Source organism: Papaver somniferum, chromosome 8 (assembly GCF_003573695.1).
Source record: "Papaver somniferum cultivar HN1 chromosome 8, ASM357369v1, whole genome shotgun sequence".
NCBI lineage: Eukaryota > Viridiplantae > Streptophyta > Magnoliopsida > Ranunculales > Papaveraceae > Papaver > Papaver somniferum.
The window spans coordinates 112,532,728-112,556,642 of NC_039365.1; the positions used below are offsets into that span (position 1 = coordinate 112,532,728).

The 23,915-nt window shown below is 35.4% G+C and overlaps 1 protein-coding gene across 1 annotated transcript; it reads right to left on the reverse strand.

Annotated features, from left to right (window-relative positions):
- Positions 1 to 349: 349 nt before the first annotated feature.
- Positions 350 to 3,489, reverse strand: LOC113306696. The gene is made up of 2 exons (XM_026555603.1): positions 1,730 to 3,489; positions 350 to 1,107 (listed from the first exon to the last, which is right to left on the reverse strand). Exons 1-2 carry the CDS (start codon positions 3,288 to 3,290, stop codon positions 1,073 to 1,075), a joined length of 1,596 nt encoding a protein of 531 aa, XP_026411388.1. The 5' UTR covers positions 3,291 to 3,489; the 3' UTR covers positions 350 to 1,072.
- Between the last annotated feature and the right edge of the window lie 20,426 nt (positions 3,490 to 23,915).

The following is a 23,915-nucleotide window of genomic DNA, read 5'->3' on the forward strand; positions in this document are numbered from 1 at the left end:
AAAGGACTCTGACGAAAAAGCGATAATGATGCGAGAAGATCGTAGGCGAGCCCAACAACGAGCAGAATACCAGTATGCTTTGGATCAAGAAGAAGAAAGGCTTAGACAAGTGCGTTTGGGAAGAGATAACACAACCCGAGACATCCCTCTGTCGCACCTCCAACAACACCACCAGCTTGTCATGTACCTAAGTACGATGACAAGGTTGATAGACAATTTGAGGATAAACCTCTCTCAATCCAGAAGGATCAGGCCTACTGGTTCCTAAGAACACAGCATAAATCGATAAATCGATACTCTTGATTATAATTTTCATAAAGTTTCATCACAGACTCTTTATTTGCTTATATAGATACACATTTAACCTGACATCTAACGACCCTCAATAGTCCAGGTGGTTATATCACACCCATCCATTACACTGATAATTGACTACTAATTAGACAATTAACTGATTAATACTTACTATCTATTTTACTAACTATTGGTATTCATATGTGGTTGCAACGCAGGCGCTGTGACGAAAGATTGCTGTCATTTGAGAACTCTCGTCCTTATTGGTGACGGAACAGCAGTAGCAGGTTCCTCCAACTCACATCAGACCCGCCACTATGCCAATGAATACCCCTGTGAGGCTCTCCTATACTTCAACTACAAGCCCGCAATCCCATGTCCATGCAACTGGAATGTAAGATAGCCACAGACCATAACAGGTGCTCCTGTAATTTCAGTTATCTCCCAACAGTAATCATGAAGTGAGGTCCTACCACACTAGGAAGGAGTGCGGTCAAGCATTAATCGTCAGTTGGTTTATGCATGGAACCCCATAGCGGTCTGCAACATAGATGGTGACACGCAGCAGCTAGTAAACTAGTTAAGCCTGAGCATATTCTTGCTTTCATGTGCTCCTCTCGAGTATTAGTGCTCCTACACATTAAGAAAACCCATGTGCATCCATATTTTAATATAACCAAAACTAATTTGAGCGTGAAATGTACTCTGTCAAGTACCACAGGAGGTCTAGGCATTTTTCTCATTCTCCCTCCAGAAAAATCCAACTTAATACATTTCGTCATTGGTGGAGACCCCAGGAGCAATAGCGCATAACTGTAAAAACATTTATATAGAGCATCACACAGGGACAGAGAATAAAACCTAATAGAATGTTGACATATCATTTCAAATTCCTCCAGAACAACAACAGTTCTATAGACCCCAAGTGCAAATGACTGGCTTGATGAGGTATATATTTCCATGAGTAGGCAATCAAAATAAACGTTAAAACCATATAAGGGCTCAAGCAAACCATACTTCAGTAATAAGAAAAAATATTTGTTCCATCCGTAGCTGACATGTAAACAATAGAAGCATTAAACAACCAATCAGACCGGTACCCATTTTTAGCAACCATTTCATAAACAAAACCCTCCTCTAAATTCAAACCAATGCCAGAGACAAACCCGAATCCAAAAACCCATTTCTTATAACAAGAACGCCACATAATGATTCGAATTCCTTCCCACGATCAAATAATGTACGAGTATAACCAAAAGAAAGGAAAAGACATCCAATACAGAGCAATTTGCTGTTGAATAACAGCTTGGAGCTTGCAAAGTGTTTTGGAAGAGAAGTAATAAGGTGCAAATGGCAGGAACTATGAGAAAGAATGACTGAAGTATTTAACGGATGTGGATGTGCATATTTAGTGTTAAGGATGAAAACTACATACCAACCATAGTACATAAATTGGTCTTGCATTGTTCCTCTCTTGCACAAGTCACCACTGTGTCTCCTGTGTCATAAATCAAACCATGTTGAAGATGCAAAAGAGTATGAGTTCCACCACGGTTCCGACTCCACACTATACTCCTAAGCCATATACCAAACAGACAGGTTAAAGTACTCTCGTATACATTGTTTCTCTGCGCCTTTTTCACAGACAGATAGCCACTAGCACCACAATCATCGGTTGTAATAAACACCAGCAGATATGATATCACAAACAACAGTTCAGATTGATACCCGTACATAAGAGTTGGCTGTTGAACAAGCACTTGATCATGAAGAATGAGAGAACAAGTATATTTCTGGTAATTAGAAGCACTTACATCAAACCAAAAGCAAACCCACAATTGTTCAAATTCTTTGCCACGGTCATATACTAATAGAGGATAAACATAACGCAAGGTAAAACACCTCCGGGGAACAAACTGCATTATCCAATTAAACCAGGAGACATGGTTCTGCAGCAACATTTTAACGAATAATGCATGTATTTTCCTAATAGCATCCATCTCAAACAAATTACAATGCTTTGTATGAATTAACAGCACAAGAGGAGAGTGAATACCAAGTTGCAAATACAAGAATACCTGGTGAAGTATGAACATAATAAACTCAGAGAAACTTTCCAAACTCTCTATATGAATCCCAAGAACATCCAATGATTCAAGAATTTGAACTTCAAGCTCATGAAGTGAACCATACTTAAGCTGCAATAGAAAATATACTTTTCTCCACATTCGAAGACACCACATAAAAACATCACCAATATCACCGGTTCTGAATGCTAACAAGATATACTTCATAGAGAATGTATCTAATCGAAACCCATGTCTAAAAAACAGCTTATAAACAATATCTATTTGAATCATTTTACCAAGCAGTTGTGTACTAGAAACACCCTGTTCATGAATCAACTCTGGAACAGAAACTCTATAGTATCTAGGCAAAAATTCCAAGCACACATCAATTTGAGACATAATTTCAGTACATTTAGTAAACCAAGAAGTTCTTAAACTGAGCTCTATCTCTTTTCCTCGATCAAATAATGAACGAGTATCATCAAAAAGAAGAGTAACACTGTCCTTACAGTTCAATTTGCTGTCAATAATGATCAAATACTTTGAGCTTACAAGGTTTTCACAGCTAATCTCAATAGTAATTACTCTATCAAACAAGAGTAGTAACAAAAATCTATCCCTATCAGGCCTGTGAACAAACATCTTCTTCGCACCCAGAAATGCAAAACCAGTAACACATAAACGAGGAAATGAATGTAGAAACCAAAAATTTGAGTTATACCCCAGGCTAAGAAGCGATTGAAGAAGTAATTCCTCATAAGTAAGTGATAAGATTACAGTAAATCTCAATGATGAAAAATACTTAGTCCTGCCTTTCTTTATTGTAAGGAATAAGAGAATCCCTTTTTCTATTCTTGTTGACAAAATGGATACCAGGTTATCAAGGTGGAGATGTGTTAACATGTCTGAAGCTGCCAGGTGTTTCATGGTGAGAAATGTCACTAATGCTATTCTTGTTCATCATATGACAAGCTTCAATCTTCCATGTTCAACCATTAAGAAGATGAATTCTACTCAACAAAAGTTCTGGAGGAAAAAGAAGACCAATAAAGGTAGAAAGCTTATAAAATGGAAGAGTGTAAATGCTCCAAAAGAGGAGTGTGGTTTAGGATTTAGAGATCTTCAAATTTTTAACAGAGCTTTATTAGCAAAGTCTGCATGGAGACTATGTACTGATAAAAGCTCTATTTGTTCTAAGTCCTTACAAGCTAAGTACTTCCCAGATGGTGATGTTTTTAACATTAAGAAGAGTTCTTCCTCAACTTGGTCCTGGACTAGTATTAGTTCGAACTAAATTTCATCCAGAAATACAGTGCTTAGAATATTGGAAATGGTCATAGTATACTCATTTGGAAACATAACTGGGTGCAGGGGCTTCATGTTCCTCCTATACCTAAAATTGGTGCCACAAATGCTGATCAATACAAGTATGTATATCAACATTTTTCTTCTGGTACTACAAGTTGGAATTTTGGTTTAGTTCTCTCTCTATTTGAAGCCAGCACAGCAAGACTCATTCTCAGCATGAGTTTTTTTCCTCACTATGAAGACAAAATGGTATGGACTTTAGAAAGGAATGGGCAATTCTCAGTAAAACCAGCATACAAAAAGATGTATGAAGAGCAAAACTCTAATGTTGTGGTCTCCAAGAATGAAGAATATTTTCAAGAAATTATGGAAACTCCCACTCCTACCAAGAATTATTCAATTCTTATGGAAGTGTGTGAAGAATAATCTCCCAACCAGAGATAAGCTCTCTTATGCTATTCAAAATGGAGACCTCAGTTGTGCTTTCTGTTCTCAAGTGGTTGAAACAGCTTCTCATTGCATTCTAGAATGCTCTCTCGTAAAACTTGTCTGGTTTGGTATTATGGATATTCATTCTCCTGATAATATCAATCTTGTCGACTGGTTTTGCTTCTTATTTAATAACCTTCAAGCTGGTAATATCAATGAAGACATCATCTGCAAAATAATAATAGTCTCTTGGTGTATTTGGATGCAGAGATGTAATAAAGTCTTCAAGGATACCACAGTCACTCCAGATACTATCACAGTAATTTGCAGGAAGTTCATATCAAAATATGAGGAAATGTCTCTGTTATAGTGTTGAAAGTGGTAGTAAAAGTTCGTTGCTCGGACTTGTAAAGATTTAAAAATAAAAATATATACAAAAAATATTAACAATATGGGCAAGAGTACTGGGACTAAAGATTCAGCCGTTTTTTTTCTTCAAATGGTTCAGAAATTAATTCTAGCAATTATAGTTCAAAAACAAAACAAATATTAACTCTAGTTTATTGCCAAGATAGATTTTATAAAATATTACTTGTATTTCTTAAGCATGGCATATCAAAAATCCCTAGGACTAAGCATACTCCATCGAATGAAATCACAAGTAATTAATTTAAAATCTTAATTCAATTAAAATTTGTGCAAAAAGTAAATAAAAGAATTAATGAAATTACCACATGGATGAAATTCGACCTCCTCCGTCGTCCCAGTGTTGGGTTTAGCTCGTCATGATAAAAACACGCTCAAAATATTTATTTATTGCTCAAAGGGTGTTTACAAGGATGAAAATGGAGATGAAATAATAAAACAGTGAATGTGCGACCCACAGAAAGCGTCCAAAATGAACGACACAGAAGAAGTGATATTATTACTGTAGTTCTAAGACCCACACCTACGACCCACGATAAACGACTGCTGGTGCAGGTCCGTTCTTCGTGTTCTTGGCGTTCTTCATCAGCAGAAGCAGCAGAAAAATGGCAGCTCTGCAACTCGTGAGTTCTTCATTCTGTAGCCTCCAAAACTTCCCCAAACTCTCGACACCCCCTCTGCTCAACCCCAGCAACCTATTTATAACCAACATACCCATCGAATCTCGCTCATTCACTCCATATAATTCTCCATTACTCGGAAAATATTTTTTTCCATTTTCTTCACTGTCAGCCGAGATATGATCTTCTCCATCCCCTCTGCCTGCGCATATGAGCTGTAATACTTCCATAGTTGCATAAACACTTAAGAAGATCAGATATCTTCCCCATTTAGTCCACAAAACTTCCCAAAAATTCCTCTCACAGAGAACTCGAGCGTATCTTCCCTGTTTAACTCTCGATTGAAAGTTAGCGGATTCTAGCCAAATTTAACTCATTCCAACGCTCAGAATAATCTTGTTATACTCAATAGATATGACCCAATTAATTCCAGCCATTTAGTCTCTCCACAAATCCATCGAAAATCAATTTGAAAATCTGCCAGGGAGAGAATATATTTTCCCGCAAAAAATGAAATTTGAATTATGAGAAGAAAAGTGTCCTCCCCCTAATCATGTACGGGTGTCCCTTTAGCAATTGGGGTGGAAATAGTAATTTTTGGGTGGAAATAGTAATTTTTCTGGGTTCCTCCGGTATATTTCTGGGACGCTTCCGGTGCATTTCTGAGGTGCCTCCGGTACATTATCCTGGGGTGTAAAACACTACTTTTCGAGCTCATTTCGCCGCAAAGGCTTATTTTTCTAAAAACATCTACAAAAACACAAAATAACACAATAAGTACTTAATCGAGTCTAACAGTACAGAACATTGAGAACAAAATAGACACATAAATGCGTCTATCAGTCTCGTAAAAATTCTATCAACCCACATAGGGAAAACAGAAATAACTTGCACTGGTCTCCTGCTCCAAATGGAGCTTTTACTATTAATTCTGATGGTTCTTATCGTAACAACTCTGGAGGTATTGGTCTCATTATTCGTGATTTTGCAGGTCATCACAGAGGATCAGAGTGCATCTACCTAGCTGAGGCATTATGACCGGATCAAGCAGAGTGCAGTGGTCTATGGGAGGCCGTTAAGTGGGAAAATGAGCTGGACATGCAGGAGGTTTATTTTGAACTGGACTCAAAGCTTGTGGTCGATGCTGTTAACAATGATGATTTCAAAATTGAATGGAGATTACACAATCTTATTAGAGATATTAAGAATTTATTTCGGCGTTTTAGCTCTTGGCATTGTGTTTATGTGCAAAAAAGAGAAGAATAAAGTAGCGGACGTGTTGTCTAAGCTAGCTAGAATTGATAAACTTAATAGAGTTTGGCTATCTGATCCTCCTGGTAACACTCAAGGTTTACTGGATGAGGATATTTCTTATGTAAACTCTTAAATATCAATATATTTTTCCTTGAGTTTCAAAAAAAAAAAATTGTTTTCCGTCGATATTGATTTTGATGAAAGTATTGGACACACCAACGACGTTACTTAACGTCCAGTTAAGTATCTAGTGTAAACAAAGTGTAAAGAATTTTTTAGGCGCAAAATCTGACAGAAGTTTTGTCTACCCACCTTTATGCAGACGGTGTTACAAACGGCCGGTTAAATACCGGGTGTAAACATAGTGTTATTTAATTTCTAATACTTCGACCAATAGATTCCCGCAAAGTGTCCTCACCAGATTTACTAATGCCCAAAGCTCTTTTCTCATTAACTCTCAAGAGGGTGTCGCGTTCACCGTGCGACGTGGGAGCTCATAGGTTTTGATATCCACAATCGTAACCCTTAAAGAGTTTTCTCATTTTGTTGTTTTGTTGATAGAGAGGAGTCAGAAACTCAGTCAAACAAGATTTTGACTTATTTTTATTTATGAGATGGTCAAAAAGCTTGATGTATTGTGAGACTTCCTCATCAACATCTTTTCCATCATCTGAATCACTTTAATCTGAAAGATCATCTAATTGTTCGTCTAGGCGTGTTTCCCAGTCATATACAGTTTCTGTCAATGGAGAAGACGTGAGAGCTTCCTCAGGAGAAACACGGCTTTGAACCAAGTCAGATCATTTATGAACTAGTGATTCGTTGTTTGAGATAGCATTTCTGTCCATATAGTCAGATTGCTACAAAACAGACTTATGAGGTCTTTAACGTGTTTGTCGGCTCTGATACCAAATGAAATAGCGGGGATATTACAACCACACCTAATAATTCGTTCGGCAATCTGTATGGACTAACTCAAATATAATTTCGAGAGCACCAGCTTGTAAAGCGAGCTCAACCAAGAAAGATATCAAAGTGTTATATCTCTTTTTCTCAATACAATCTGCAATCAAAAAGATAGAAATCTGTGAGCCCGATTGATATGAGAAAAACTTGGACGGTACCGAAGGCCAATGCCCAAGTGCCAATCAATTTATATCCAACAAACAAGGTCGGATTTACCGATTGATTGAATTACGCACAACCTGTGATATTTCAATTATATAAATATAATGCGGAAAAGAAATAGCACGAGGAAACCGCAAATACGGAAAAAACTTGGGACCTAGTCCAGATTTGAACACCATACTGTATTAAGCCACTACAAACACTAGCCTACTACATGTTAACTTCGGACTGGAATGTAGTTGAGCCCTAACAAAGTCTCACATCGATTAAGTTACAGTCGCGTTCCTTACGCCTCTAGAACCACACCGGATTCTACGCACTTGATTCCCTTAGCTGATCTCACCCAAAACTAAGAGTTGTTACGACCCAAAGTCGAAGACTTATTCTATTTTGATAGATAAATCTGTCTCTCACACAAATACCTATGAAGTTTTTGTTCCGTCTTTTAATAAATCAAGGTGAACATGAACCAATTTATAATCCGGTGTTAGACTCCCGCAGAGCAGCCTAGAAATATCAATCACCTCACAATAACTTAACTATATGGTGGTAGCAGCAGTTACTATGGAATCATAAAGAATTAGACGAAGAGTTTTGTGATTACTTTTTATATCTTACCTATCGGAGATAAATCTCGAACAAATCCTAGAGAAGATAGTACTCAATACGATAGAACAAGTAAGATCAGAATACGCAACTATAAAGAAAATAGTTGGATCTGGCTTCACGAATCCCAAATGAAGTCTTCAAGTCATTAACCTATAATGGTTTTGGAAAAACCTAGGTTAAAGGAGAATCGACTCTAGTTGCAACTAGGACACAGGAAAGTGTTAGGATTAGGTTTTCCAGTTGCTAGAGTTCTCCCTTATATATTCTTTCAAATCAGGGTTTGCTTTCAATCAAATCTAAGATAACTTAGTAACAAAGCATCCAATATTCACCGTAGATGAAATACTGATTTAAGATTAAAGCTAAGTTTGATTAAAACTAAATCAATATCTCTCCACCGTTAGATGGTCTTAGCTTGTTCCATACAAATGAAATATACCTTCATTTTTATGTGGGTAACCGTACCTAAACGTGTATATTGAGTTGTCTCAATAACAGTTAACCAAAGTTAGCCATATGAATACTTTTGTCTTAACCACATTCATCTAACACATCTAGATCAACTATGATGATCAATCAATCATGAAAGATAATCAAATGAATTTAATTTTGTTTCAAATAATGTTGTTCAATTATTCACTATCTCATAGAAATATATATGAACCAATTGAAACAAAATCGGATTGACTCGTAATCGTAAAAAGTAATTATACAAGAATCAATTCATGAACATTAAGCCACAGTTTCAAAGATTGCATTCCTTAATTCATGAATGTATTTGTTCATGAGTATGAAAAACATTGTTAGAGCATTGCTCGGTTGAACCCACTAGCATTGGTATGTCAAGTCAGTTGTCAATTTTAGTTTCCAAAATGCATTCTAGATTTAGTATACTAAAGATAGTTTCAGACTAGATTAAGTCTAAGAAGTAGAATCGAAGCTATCCTTGGCGAATGAAGTTTGAAGACTATAAGAAGAAATCAACAAGGACTTCATCAACAAATGTATGTGGTAATGGATTTCATTTGGATTATTGTTCAATTGTACCTTTTTAATCTATCGAAACAAATGCTCACTCTATGGAAAAATTTCTATGACGGTAAATATATACTTATGTATATATACTTGAGGCTATTTGAGCCACTACTTTTGTGACAATAACCTTTATCCCTGGAAAGGTTCTCACGTTATAGTGAATGAGCTTACAAATTCAACGAGCCAAGAATCACTCAATTCTGAGTTATAACAATGAAGTTATAAGTGATTTATTAAAGTAACAATTATAAGTGTTGATGTAATTGTTACAGTTCGTTAGTAGGAAACTATCCACGAACTGTTAGTAACGGTTCACGGACTTGAGCCCAATTACATAACTAGAAGCCATTTTTGGTCATGTTCTTGATGTTTCCTTATCTAGGAAAGATAGCTATTACTCCAAACATATTTGATTACCATATTAAAGTGTTTGTGATTCCTTCCTAAGTTAAATTTTGAATTATTTACATAAATACAATATTTTCTAAATTAATTATTTATTTAATTATTTTGGCAAGAGTTGTAACTTAGGAAAGACTCCCAAAATTAGGAGAGTCTTGAAAAGGGAAAATAGCTTTGCGTAGCTCCCAAGTTATTGTTCACTATAAATAAAGGGTTCATGAGTGCTACATGTTTTCATCCCCTTTTGGAAAATTGGTGTAAGCTTCATAAGATTGTTTTCCATGTCTTCTGTTCTTCGTGAATAAGAGTGAGATAAAAGTCTTTGTATTGGGGATGACAAAGCAGAGTTGGATTTAATCTTCGTGATTTATTATACAACTTGTAACCTAGGTTTTTCACTTCTTGTCTATTCTAAGGTTTTCTCTTCTGATATAAAACCATTCAAGAGTTGTTCATCATAAACCCTAGGTTTTGATAGATTTCAGTTTCCGGTCTATAACAACACTTGTTTGTCAAAATCGGAAGCTAGAAAGAAAACTTCGATTAAGGTATCTCGTAAAAATCCTTAAGAAGTTTTAAACAAGATATCTCTAGATTTATTCTAGTTTTTCTTGTTGTAGAATTATTAGGGTTTTCTTAACTTGGAAATTGATCTTTGGAATCGCCCAAGTTTACTTACGAAAATCAGGTTCACGGACTGCTTGTGTGTACGCATACTGATTGTAAGTTAAAACCCTAATCTACAAGTTTGTTTCGGTATCTCTACTTTTATCCGGTAGTTGTTCGAAACAAACACAAGATTTCCAAAACCTTGATTTACATTTAAATGGAAATCAAATCGGTGTTTTTTGAAAACAAAAGATCGAAAAATATCAACCGTGTTGTTGTATCTTTTGAAGAGAACTTAGTTCTGCCAGAAGATTTTCGGGAATAACTTCTAAAGAGAATTTGTGTGCTGCTAGAAGTTATACGAGAAGAATTCCTAAATAGAATCGGTGTTCTGCTACGAGTTCTATAAGTGCTTGAATACAACTGAAGCAGGTATTATATCTAGTCCGAATAGGTTGTAGGAAATTGGTGTAACAACTTATAATCAGTGTGTGTTTATTCTGGACTAGGTCCCGGGATTTTTCTGTATTTGCGGTTTCCTCATTAAAAAAATTCTGGTGTCTGTGTTATTTCCTTTCCGCGTTATATTTTGTTATATAATTGAAATATCACAGGTTGTGCGTAAGTTCAATCAATTGGGAATTCAACCTTTGGTTGTTGATTAAATTGATTGACACTTGGATATTGGTTTTTGATACCGTCCAAGTTATTTCTTATATTCAATCGGGCTCGTAAATTCCTATTTGTTTGATTGCGGATTGAATTGAGAAATAGAGATATAACTCTTTGATATACTTTTCTTAAGATTGAGTTTGAATGTCTAGTTGATTCTCTTGAAAGTATATCGGAGTTAGTCCATACATATTTCCAAACGAATTATTGGGTGTGGTTGTTATACCCCCGCTTTTTCAATTGGTATCAGAGCAGGCAAACACACTAAGACCTTATAAGTCTGTGTTTGAAGCAATCTGATTATTATGGACAGAAGTGATATCTCTATAAACGCACCACCAGCCTTCGATGGCACGAAATATTTATGGTGGAAAATTGTTATGTGTGCTTTTCTACAAGCACGAGATTTTCAATCATGGGTTCGTATTGTTAATGGCTATGATCCTCCAACAGTTATAGTAGACGATGTAACTGTTTCAAAGGATATTGGTAGCTATAGTGATGTTGAGATTAATGCTGTAAGGCAAAATTCTGACGGATTAAATGCTATCATCCATGCCATTATCCCAGATCTTCAACACCATGTAACTACGTGTAATAAGTCTAAAGATGCTTGGGATATCTTAGAAACCGTATTTGAAGGGAATGCCGCAGAGAAAGAAGCAAGGCTTCAAAACCTAGCTTCGTACTGGGAAAACCTTCGCATGTCTGATGATGAAACCTTTGATGGGTTTAACCGAAGACTTTCTCAAATAGTTAACTCCTCATATTCGTTAGGAAAAACTATCTGGAGAAAGTTATTGTGTGCAAAATTCTCAGGTCTCACCATCAAGATACGAGTCTGAGAAACATGTCATTGAAGAAGCAAACGATCTTTCTACACTCTACGGGAATACACTTGTTGGAAAGTTAAAGATCATTGATAATGAACACCAGTCTGGAAAAGAGGTGACTTCTCTTAAAGCTGCAAACAATTCTGAATCCTCTAGGGATAAATCTGGTTCTCCAGATGCTAAGGATGTTACTCCACGATAATTTAGAAAAATCTTGAGAGAAAGGAAAAAGAGTTTTTCTAAAGGTGCAACATCTCCTAATGATGATGTACAATGTTTTAACTGTCGTGGTTTCAGACACTTTTCTTCATCATGTCCTAGCTGGAGTAGTAGAAAATCGGCATATGCAACAGCTTTGCCTATTCTTGATGATGGACCTGAACATTATGATCACCAAGAGCACACAGGCGAGGTTGCACTAGCTTCTGAAAAAATTCTTTCGGATACTGATTCTGATTCTGATGAAGAAGTGTGTTCCATGTAGATCCAGTTGCTAATAATCTTCTTAAATAATGTCATCAGAAACTCTCGGAAGCTGAAAACACCATTTTCAGTGAGAAAGTTAAGTATGACAGACTTCGTAGTCGGAATAAAGACTTGCAAGACCAACTTGATTCTATTGGTGCAAGAGATTATCTCAACGAAATACGAAATGTCAAAGAAGAAATTGCTAGAGGTCGAGATTGAAATTACTCTTCAAGCAAAGCTAGATAACTTGGAGAACATTGAGATGAAATTGTTATTTGATTCAGAACAAGAAGATCTCAAAGTTCAATGTGAATCATCCAAGAATGATCTAGTTATTGCGCTTGAAAAGGTCAAAAGGTTGGAAGAAGAAAACTCGAGCTTAAAAGAGAGGTTGTCTAGAAATAGCAACTCGGATAAATTAACCTCAATATTGGGAGCATGTAGAATTCATCGTGATACACGAGGATTGTGCTAGGAAGGAATAGACATTTCTGGTATTTGTAAAGAGGTAAAATTTGTCAGAGCAAAGTTTCTTCTCAACCAAAACCTTCCACGGTTGACAAAAGTGAAGTATCTCTACAAACTGCCAATGACGAAAATAGGAAATTTTGTCAAGCTCCAAAGCAAGCACATACGCATTCAGGTAACACTAAACATAACGTTTTCCATTATACTAAACATTGCTTTTATTGTGGAAAACCAGGTCACTTGCAAAGAAATTGCAGATTTCTTAAACGAGATAAAACCATATCTGATTCTGTTAAGATGACAAGATCTGATGTTCCAAACTGGAGAAAAACTATGTCTCATAATATCAGTTCTTCCAGTATTTCCCCCAAGAAGTTTCATAATTATATAGGGGAGAAAAATAAATACGTTGCTCCAAAAGCTGCTCAGAAATGGGTACCAAAGAAGATCAATAAAGCAACGAGTACTATTAAGAAGGATCTCCCAGACAAGAGTTTGACAAGGGATTACATCTTAAAAAGGTATGGAACAATTATTGAAAGTTTCAAGGAAGTTGTTAAATTCCTAGAATCCATGCATTATTTTGTTTCAAATACCTGTGGTGAGCAAAATTTTGTTCACCTCAACACAACCTGATTGTGTTGGAAGTGCATCCTCACCAAGAAACCCTAGTAAATGCGGTGAGGATTGCAAAATAATTGGGGCGCACATATTGTGTTGGGTAATTTTTGAATATGTGGAAAAATTTATTGTTTCGAGCTGAGTCTAACTCGCTTACATATTTCTCGAAATATGTGTTGGTAAGCTTTCGCTTTAGCCAAGTTCATCTTTACTCGTGACGATAGTCATATTGATTATTTCAATAACTTGAAAATCGCTTTGATGAAAAATAGTTTGTGAATAACAACTATATAACATCCTCTAAGAAAGTTTCAATGATTGAAATGAGAGTTTAGAACATGTAACCATCTTTGGATATAAACATAGTGTGTTCTCACATTTGTGCAAAAGTCCAAACCCGGGAACCCAAAGTATGCGTACCTGTACGCGTACCGACGGTTGTTGGAAATCCGGGTGAGTATGCGTACCCGTACGCATACTGGCGGAAAGTTCACGTCCGTGAATTTCTGCTGGAGTTTGAAAGTGAAAAACAAACTCAATCCGGTTACTTAAGTATACGTACCCGTTTGCATACCTAAGCAGGTTACTTTCTAAAATCGGTTTGTTCATGAACTAAAACATTTATATAATAAGGAATGCAATCTTTGCAAACCGTGGTTATAATGTTCATGAATTGATTAGATTGAATCAAAATCGATTTTTCTTCAATTGTGTCTTGTATACTTCTATGAGATCTAAACAATTGAACAACTCTCTAACTAGTTCATTTGAGTCATTTGAACTAATTATGGTTAAGATGAATATGGCTAAATACCACGCGTATGATTGTTAATTACCTAACTTGACTTTTGATTAAATTCTTAAGCATAACATGTTAGAAGCAATAATCAAAACCATTTGATGTTGGTTTTTACTGTCAACAAATCTTTTTCATACACTTATGGTAACCGTTCTTGGTGTAAATCCTTATGGAAAAGGTTATTCTCCCTTCTAAGCATATCAATTCTTGTTTATACAAGTTTGTATCTTAGAAAAGATGATCACAATACTTGATCTTCATGATTACATATTGTGTATCGTTACCATGAGATAAATCTATTTTTTTAGTAGCACGATCTCATGAGAGACTTTCAATGATTGGTCCTTAGCTCTATCTCTTTGTGGGATTTCTAAAGTCCAATTTTTAAATCCTTCTCCTTGGAGAAAGGTCACTCTTTTTGTTCTTTCAGGAATGACATTTTATGAGGGAGAGTTCTTAAATGAACTTGTGCTTAAATCTTTGAGGGGAGAGGCGGTTGTGGAACATGTAAGGGTTAACTTGTATCCTAATAAACTCCTTGATGAAGTCACTATTTTATGATATCATCTAAAGTAAAGTTTATATGTTCTCTTTTAGTCATGAATAATCTCCTTGAGAATTTCATTATGATTCCACTAGTTTTCGTACCTTTGCCAATTTATATTAACAAAAAGGGGGTGAATTATTTTGTAGTTCACTCTACATATACATATGGTTTACGGATCATTATGTAAGGGGGAGTAGTTTTCATTGTGAGATGAAGTATTGACTAAGGGGGAGTGATACATATCACCGTAGTATCATTGTCAAACTTGTGATACAATTGAACTTTGATGCTGTGTAATAATACTATGATGGATCTTCAACGAGTAAAAGATGAACACACGCATAGTTGAAGAACCAAGGAAATCAAGCATGTCGAATTTTGGAGCTATAATGCTTTTAACAAGTATAATCCATATGTAAAAAGGTGTTGTCACTAAAATTGAAGATCATTGCTTGGTTGAACCCACTAGCGTTGGTATGTCAAGTTAGTTGCCAATTTTAGTTTCCAAAATGCATTCTTGATTTAGTATACTAAAGATAGTTTCGGACTAGATTAAGTCTAAGAAGTAGAATCGAAGCTATCCTTGACGGATGAAGTTTGAAGACTACGAGAAGACATCAACAAGGACTTCATCAAAAAAGGTGTGTGGTAATTGATTTCATTAAATTCTTGTTCAATTTTACCTTTCTAATCTATTGAAACAAATGCTCACTCTATGGAACAATTCCTATGACGGTAAATGTATACTTATGTATATATACTCGAGGTTATTTGAGCCACGAATTTTGTGACAATAACCTTTATCCCTGGAAAGGTTCTCATGTTATAATGAATGATATTACGAATTCAACGAGCCATGAATCAAAAAAATCCGAGTTATAACAATGAAGTTATGAGTGATTTATTAAAGTAACAATTATAAGTGTTGATGTAATTGTTACAGTTCGTTAGTAGGAAACTATCCACGAACTGTTTGTAACGGTTCATATAAATACAATATTTGCTAAATTAATTATTTATTTTATTATTTTGGCAAGATTTGTAACTTAGGAAAGACTCCCAAAATTAGGAGAGTCTTGAAAAAGGAAAATAACTTTGCGTAGCTCCCAAGTTATTGTTCACTATAAATAAAGGGTTCATGAGTGCTACATGTTTTCATCCCCTTTTGGAAAATTGGTGTAAGCTCCGTAAGGGTTGTTTTCCATGTCTTTTGTTCTTCGTTAACAAGAGTGAGATAAAAGTCTTTGTATTGGGGATCACAAAGCCGAGTTGGATTTAGTCTTCATGATTGATTATACAACTTGTAATCTAGGTTTTTCACCTCTTGTCTATTCTAAGTTTTCTCTTCTGATATAAAACCATTCAAGAGTTGTTAATCATAAACCCTAGGTTTTGATATATTTCAGTTTTCGATCGTATACCAACACTTGTTAGTCGAAATCGGAAGCTAGAAAGAAAACTTCGATTAAGGTATCTCGTAAAAATTCTTAAGAAGTTTTAAACAAGATATCTCTAAATTTATTCTAGTTGTTCTTGTTGTAGAATTATTAGGATTTTCTTAACTTGGAAATTGATATTTGGAATCGCCCAAGTTCACTTACGAAAATCAGGTTCACGGACTCCTTGTGTGTACGCATACTGATTGTAAGTTAAAACCCTAACCTACAAGTTTTTTTCGGTATCTATACTTTTATTTGGTAGTTGTTCGAAACAAACACAAGATTTCCAAAACATTGATTTACATCTAAAGGGAAATCAAATCGGTGTTTTGTGAAAACAAAAGATCGAAAAATATCAACCGTGTTGTTGTATCTTTTGAATAGAACTTCGTTCTCCTAGAGGATTTTCGAGAATAACTTCTAAAGAGAATTTGTGTTCTGCTAGAAGTTATACGAGAATAATTCCTAAAGAGAATCGGTGTTCTGCTACGAGTTTTATAAGTTCTTTAATACAACTGAAGCAGGCACTACATCTAGTCCGAATAGGTAGTAGGAAATTGGTGTAACATCTTATAATCAGTGTGTGTTTATTCTCGACTAGGTCCCGGGGTTTTTCTGCATTTACGGTTTCCTCGTTAATAAAATTCTGATGTCTGTGTTATTTCCTTTCCGCATTATATTTTGTTATATAATTGAAATATCACAGGTTGTGCGTAAGTTCAATCAATTGGGAATCCAGTCTTTGGTTGTTGATTAAATTGATTGACACTTGGATATTGGTTTTTGATACCGTCCAAGTTATTCTTATATTCAATCGGGCTCGCAAATTCCTATTTGTTTGATTGCGGATTGATTTGAGAAATAGAGATATAACTCTTTGATATACTTTTTTTAAGATTGAGTCTGACTGTCTAGTTGATTCTCTTGAAAGTATATTGGAGTTACTCCATACATATTGCCAAACGAATTATTGGGTGTGGTTTTTATACCCCCGCTTTTTCAAATATACTTAACCGATTTTAGAAGTTTAACCACTAAGTTTGCAAACTATATCTTCCAGACTTTGGCCTTGTCCAGCCGTTTGCAAACAGGTACGCAAACATCCGTCCCAGACCTAACTCAGGTAGAACCATTCGCATACTAGGTATGTAAACAAGGTTCTCAGACTTTACAGTTAAAACTGTTCGCATACTAGGTATGCAAACAAGGTTCCCGGACTTGAATCATACCAAAATAGTTTGCATACTAGGTACACATATTGGGTTGTATCTAGACAAATTTAGTTGTTTTAAACTCCTATTTCAATCATAAAAACATCCTTAGAAGACGATAATGGTTGTCTCACATAAACCATTAGCTTATAAGTAATTTTCAAGTGATCGAATGACCAATACGAAAGCTTCCAAGTCGACATCAAATGATTGTCTCACACAAATCATGTAAGGTGTTTCAAGGCAATTTCCACATGATCATCTTATGACTTATTATTTAGTTTCCAACAAATAAATTATTTCCAACTAAACTCGTCAAGAATAATAATGAACGTAGTCGGGGCTGTTCATGGTCGGTTTTGGCTTGGTTTCTCGCCAAACCAAACCAATACCAATGCTATCAGTTTCTAAAAAAATTCACCATCACCGAACCATTAACCATTGGTTCGGTTTCTTAATGATTTTAGCCGGTTTCGGTTTGTTCCATTGGGTTAATGGAAAACCGATTGTATGTCAATTTTCTGAAACTGACAATTCAAATTTTAAAAAGAAAATACTCATTAGTAAAGTTTTAACCTACCTGCAGAATGTAATTAACACAAGCATAGTTATCTTCTGTGAACTGGAGAAGGGGGCGAAGAAAAAAAATAGAGAACTGAAGCTAGGTTAAGAAATTGGCCGATGATATCACTATGGTTAAGAAAAACGAAGGGTGTAGATTAAATCTTAGGTTTTACTCTAACGGTTGAACATAATCGGTTTGCCATTGGTTATTGGGTCAGACCAAAACCGAACCAATAATGTCGGTTTTCAAATTATTTTACCATAACCAATCCATTAGTAAATGGTTTGGTTCGATTTCTCCCAATCAGTTTGGTTTGGTCTGGTTCCGGCGGAAAACCGAAACCATGTTCAACCTTAAACGTAGCTAAAGCAAAAAGCTTCCAACGCATATTTCGATAGATCTATAAGCGAGTTAAACTCAACTCGAAGTATCAAATGTGTATAATGTAAAATTCTATATAGCTATACGACTTAGTCTCAATAGGAGATAGAACAAAATAGAATTCTGAGTGATAGATAAGTTTTAGTCTCCACATACCTTTTGTTGATGAAGTTCCTCCAAGCTCTCCTCAGTAGATCTTCGTCTTCAATCGATAAACGTCGTGAAGTCTAAATCTCAACTACACATTCTATCATAATCCGAGACATAGCTATAAGTTAACTAGAAATCAAGACTTATATTTTTGATCAACTAAACTTGACAAACAAGCTTGAGATAGCAACGCTTGCGAGTTCGACCAAGTAGTGCTCTAACAGGATGTGACCTTGAGTATCAAGGAATATCTTTGAACAAGAAAAATATAGAATTTTTCACATGTTCAAATTAGCCACTATGTCGACATCTTGAACTCCATATTTAGCAAACCCACATTCCAAAAATCACACAAACCTTAGAGAATAGGTGAAACCGAAAATAAAATTTTGCTATAGGGATCGGTTCTGCTAAGGATCCCCAATAGGGATTGGTCCTTCTATATATCCCCAATAGAGATCGGTCATGCTTTAGATCCCTAATAGGAATCGGATACTAATCCCATTGATTCCTGCCAACTACGAAACAAGTTTCGCAAGTCTACTTCCAAAAATCATGTAACTAGACATAGTTTTCTAGGTATAAAATTAATCCTAAGTTCATTTCACAATCTTGTAACAAGTTACAAAGATAATGACTATGTCGCAATTATGAAATTCAAAAGATAAGTGTTATACTTCGTAATTCAATATGCCAAAGTTGTGACACGACTTGTATATTCTTCCCTGACACTTTGAACCTAATAAAATGATCAATTCTCTAATATTAGAGTTTCATATATATAAATTTGCATGTTATGTTTTTAATCTAAACGAACTGAAAGTAACGTAGATATAAATGGAAACAAGTCAAGTCTTGCATCACTAACCTTGAGGAGAAGGATGATATATTCGTTGTTGCCGATGATACGTCTTCGGATTTTCCAGGTCTTCAAACTAATACTTGTATGTATCAACATTTCTAGACTTCCTAGTGTATCCTAAAGAAGTTGACTCTAGTAATCTAATCAATTGACCCTGAGTTTTGGAACTAAATTATGATAACCAATCTTGATATACCAACGCTTGAAGGGTTCAGCCGAGCAATGCTTTAATAGTTCATTTATCCTGATCTTGTTCTTTATGTTATTGAGGTCTTAGTAATCTCTTTCAGGAGCGAGATAGATAGAAATCGTAAATTTCTCTTCGTCTCATACTTTGTGATTCCTCAAGATATATATATGAAAATTATTCTTAATTGATTAGTTCACAATTGTTCTTTAGAGGTGGTTAATAATCCAGGCTTCTCATCTAACTGAGTGTAAATGTTCAGGATTTGTGAGGCTTTCTAGCTTTGTCTATTGCAAACATATTTCCAAGCCTCGATCTATTCGATCTACAGAAAAATCAAATAGGCTTATCTGTTAGAAGCAGATTGGTATCAAAAGTGTTCGCTTGGGCTGAAGCAACTCTTAGGCCGTAAAGGACGTTAGCTAAGGGAATCAATTGCGCAGATCCTTATGATGTTCAAGAGACGTAAGGATCACAACTGTAGCTGGATTTCTTGGAGAGCGAATTCTGTCTCAACTGCATTCTAGTATGAAGTATGATAGTAGGATAGTGTTTGTAGCGGCTTAATACAGTTCGATGTTTAAATCTGAACGAGGTCTCGAGGTTTTTCTGCAGTTGTGGTTTCCTCGTTAACAAGACTTTTGGTATCTTATGTTTTTCCCTTTCCGCATTATATTGTTTACCTTTATAACATGAATAACACAAATAGTACATATTCAATTCTGATAGACAAGTCCATATTAATTGTGATCGATTACGAGACTCATTCTTGTAGAATTCGTATTGAAAGATAGATAACAAGTCATACTTAGAATAATTCCTATTTGATTATTGGGATACAAATAGATTGAACTTGGATATTGATTTTTAAGATCATCCAAGTATTCTTCTTAACAATCAGGTTCACGGACTCCTACGTTTAAACTTTATGATTGAGAAGATATATAGATATAAACTCTATATACATATTATCAAGAATCATTAAGTTAGTCTACTTGAAATTGTATTAGGTTTTTCTATACAAGTTGTCGAACTAATTAGTTGGTGGTGTAAGATTTTTTCCATACAGGTTACCGAACGAATAAGTTGGTGGTGTACTTGGTACCCTCTCACTCTCAAAAAGTGAAGAAGAGATTTAGTTGAGTCAAATAAAGGTTCTTCCGTTTAATCCAATAAACTTCTTTGTTTAGATTAGATCAACCAAGATCTAGATTATCAAGATAAGATCTAGGTTTATAAACTATGAGATTTGGATCCGAAGAAGACCATCAAATGGTAACTTGCCGATCTATACGACTAGTAATAAGTTGTCTATCAAAAGATAAACAAAGCTAAGTCGGATCCCAACTGATCAAGTATGTGCACGAAGTAGATCATAAATATCTGAAACCAATAAGAAATTTTCTTGTCTTCAAATTTTCAATGTCTTCAATGCACCTGCATGAATAAACTGGATTCTACTTATGATCGATTATGCACAGACCGAAGTCTATTAACAATAAGTAGGGATTGGTCATTCTATAGATCCCCAATATTGATCGGTCCTGCTATAGATCCTCAACAGGAACCGGGCCACCAATCCCACTGATCCCTTTCAACTATGAAACAAGTTTCGCAAGTCTTATTTCCTTAAACTCATGTAGATAAATATAGTTTTCTAGATATGGAATCAATCCTAAGTTCATTACACAATCTAGTAACAAGTTACAAAGATAGTGTATATGTCACAGTTACGAAGTTTAAAAGATAAGCATTATACTACATAATTCAATATACATAAGTTGTGATACAACTTGTATATTTTTGCTTGACACTTTGATCATAACAAGATGATCAAGTCTCTAATACTAGGCTTCATATATATAACCTCGCGTATTATGTTTTCAATCTAAACTACTTGAAAGTAGTGTATATAGAAATAGACAAAAGTCAAGTCTTGTATTATTAACCTCGAACAAAAGGATGATTTGTTCGTTGATATCGATACGTCTTTACATTCTCCAGGTCTTCAGAGTAATACTTGTATGTCTCAACATTTCTAGACTTCCTAGTCTAACTTAAAGAAGTTGACTCTACGAATCTAATTAAGCGACCTTGAGTTTTGAAACTAAAATATAAAAACTTGAAAACGTCGGGGTACCAAGTACACCACCAACTTTTTTGTGTATGGGCAACCTGAATGGACAAAACCTAATATAATTGTAATTAGACCAACTAAATGATCCTTGAAAATATGTATATAGAGTTTATATCTTTAACCTCTTCTTAATTACTATGTATATAGATGATAGATGCATTTATGTGTCTATTTTGTTCTCAATTTTCTGTATTGTTAGACTCGATTAAGTACTTATTGTGTTATTTTGTGTTCTTGTAGGAAATTTTAGAGAAATAAGCCCTTGCGGCGAAATGGGCTCAAAAAGCAGTGTTTTACACCCCGAAGAAATGTACCGTAGGCACCCCAAAAATGCACCGGAAGCGTCCCAGAAATGTCCCGGAGGAACCCAAAAAAATTACTATTTTCACCCCAATTGATATTCGCACCCCAGCACTCTGGATAAGGGGGACCTTCTTCAACAATTTGAATTTGTGTTTTTGGCGGGAAATGAAGTTTTCAACTGGCAGAATTTTGATTGTCAAAATGAACGGGTTAGAGTGCGATTCAATCGCTAAAAATTGGCAAAAGATGTGATTTGGCATAAGGAACAAAGTTTGGGTGGTGGTTTCGATCAAATTTGGCTGGAATACGTGTTTTGATTCTCGAGTTCAAAACAGGGAAAGCATGCACTGGAGGATGATAATCACGCGTCATGGAGAGTTATGGACGTGTTCTGATGATGTGGAATGGCTCGAGCACCACTTTGGGTCGTGAAGAATCGATTTGGAGCGTGGAGGGAGGAAGTTTACGCAAGAAATTCCAAGTTTGGTAAGAAAATATTCGAAAAATATTGTTATTCACTGCCCGCATAATGAAGAATTATATTGGAGTTATTGGCGAGATTTGGAGCTGTTGTTGGGTATAAATAGGCTCTTTGGGTCTACCAGAGAGGGTGTCGAGAGTCTGGGGGGCTGAGGAGAGCCAGAGAAGAAGAAATTCGAGTTTTCCCAAACGCAGTTTCTGCTGCTGCTGCTGCTGGAGAACATGAAGAACACGAAGAACGGACCTGCACCAGCAGTCTTTTTTCTAGAGAAATAACGACTCACACTTGTGGGTCGTACATAAGGCAGACTTATTTTCTACAGCGTTTGCGACACAGCTGCAGCAGTCTTATTTTGTCACTGAGGGTCGTAGTTCTCTGGTTTGTAACAAATATAATTGTTACAAACCCGGTTTTATTGTATTTCTCATATTCTCATCATTTGTAAACCATTTTTGAGCATCAATGAAATATTTTGAGAGGTTTTCCAACATGATGAGCGGCTAATTCCCTCGTAACCAAGGCAATGGAGGAAGTTATTCACGCAACATAAATGGGTAACTATTTCATTTAATTATATAATTCACCTAATCGCTGCTTTTGCAGAGTTTTAAATTATTTGAATGATTGTGTTAATTATTTGTTATTCAGTTTGATAGGTTATGCTTGGTTTAACCTCTTGATAATCTATGCTTAAGGTTTACAAATAATGTTTGAGAATCTGTATGATTGATAGTGAATTAAAGATAAAAGAGGACTTAAGAATTGAATAGAGTTTTGAAATATTTATCATTCAATTTTGCATAATAGTGGAATCTAGTGTCTTGGTTACCTCTCGCACCCATTGTTAAATTTTGTATATAATTTTATTAAACCTTTAAATTTAATCTTCACAAGTCTGAGAGTTTGAACCTCATTACTACAACAACCCACAAAAAAATCTATAATCGATTTTTGGCGCCGCCGACGCGGATTTGTGCTTAGGTAGAATTTTTAGGTTTAATTTTTTTTTATTTATTATTATTTGTTCCTTTTTACGTTTCTTTTTGTGTCTTTGATTTACCGGTTCGAAGTGGAATACTAAGGACTTGGGAACAAAAAGCTTAAAGCTAAAAGCTAAAAGCTAAAAGAGAAGAAAAAAAAAAAAGACATAATTTTTTTTTAGGATTTAATTTTTATTTTTATTATTATTTTTTTTTTGTATATAGATTTTATTTATTTATTTTTAGAATTTGTAAATAGGCTTTATTTGTCATAATTTTTGGTCTTTTTATTTGGACTTTATTCTGGACTTTGGACAATTTATTTTAATTTTAAACCCTACGGAAGGGTTATATAAAAAAAAATATAAACTGTTTGCAGGGAAGGACGACGATTACAATATCGTCTCGGCCCCTCGGGTTCGTACACGACATAGGAGTCGTGGCCCGAGTCGACTTCAACGGTTCATCCCCTGTCTGGTACGGGAGGTAAGTCCATCGAAACACTCGCGAATCTCCTGTAAGCGAGTTACTGTATTCCTTAAGGTGATTCATTGATTGAGGACGAATTTGGACTGTTTTTAAATTCCTAGTAAAAGGAAAGGCCTGGCCAATACAAGATAAGGGTTCG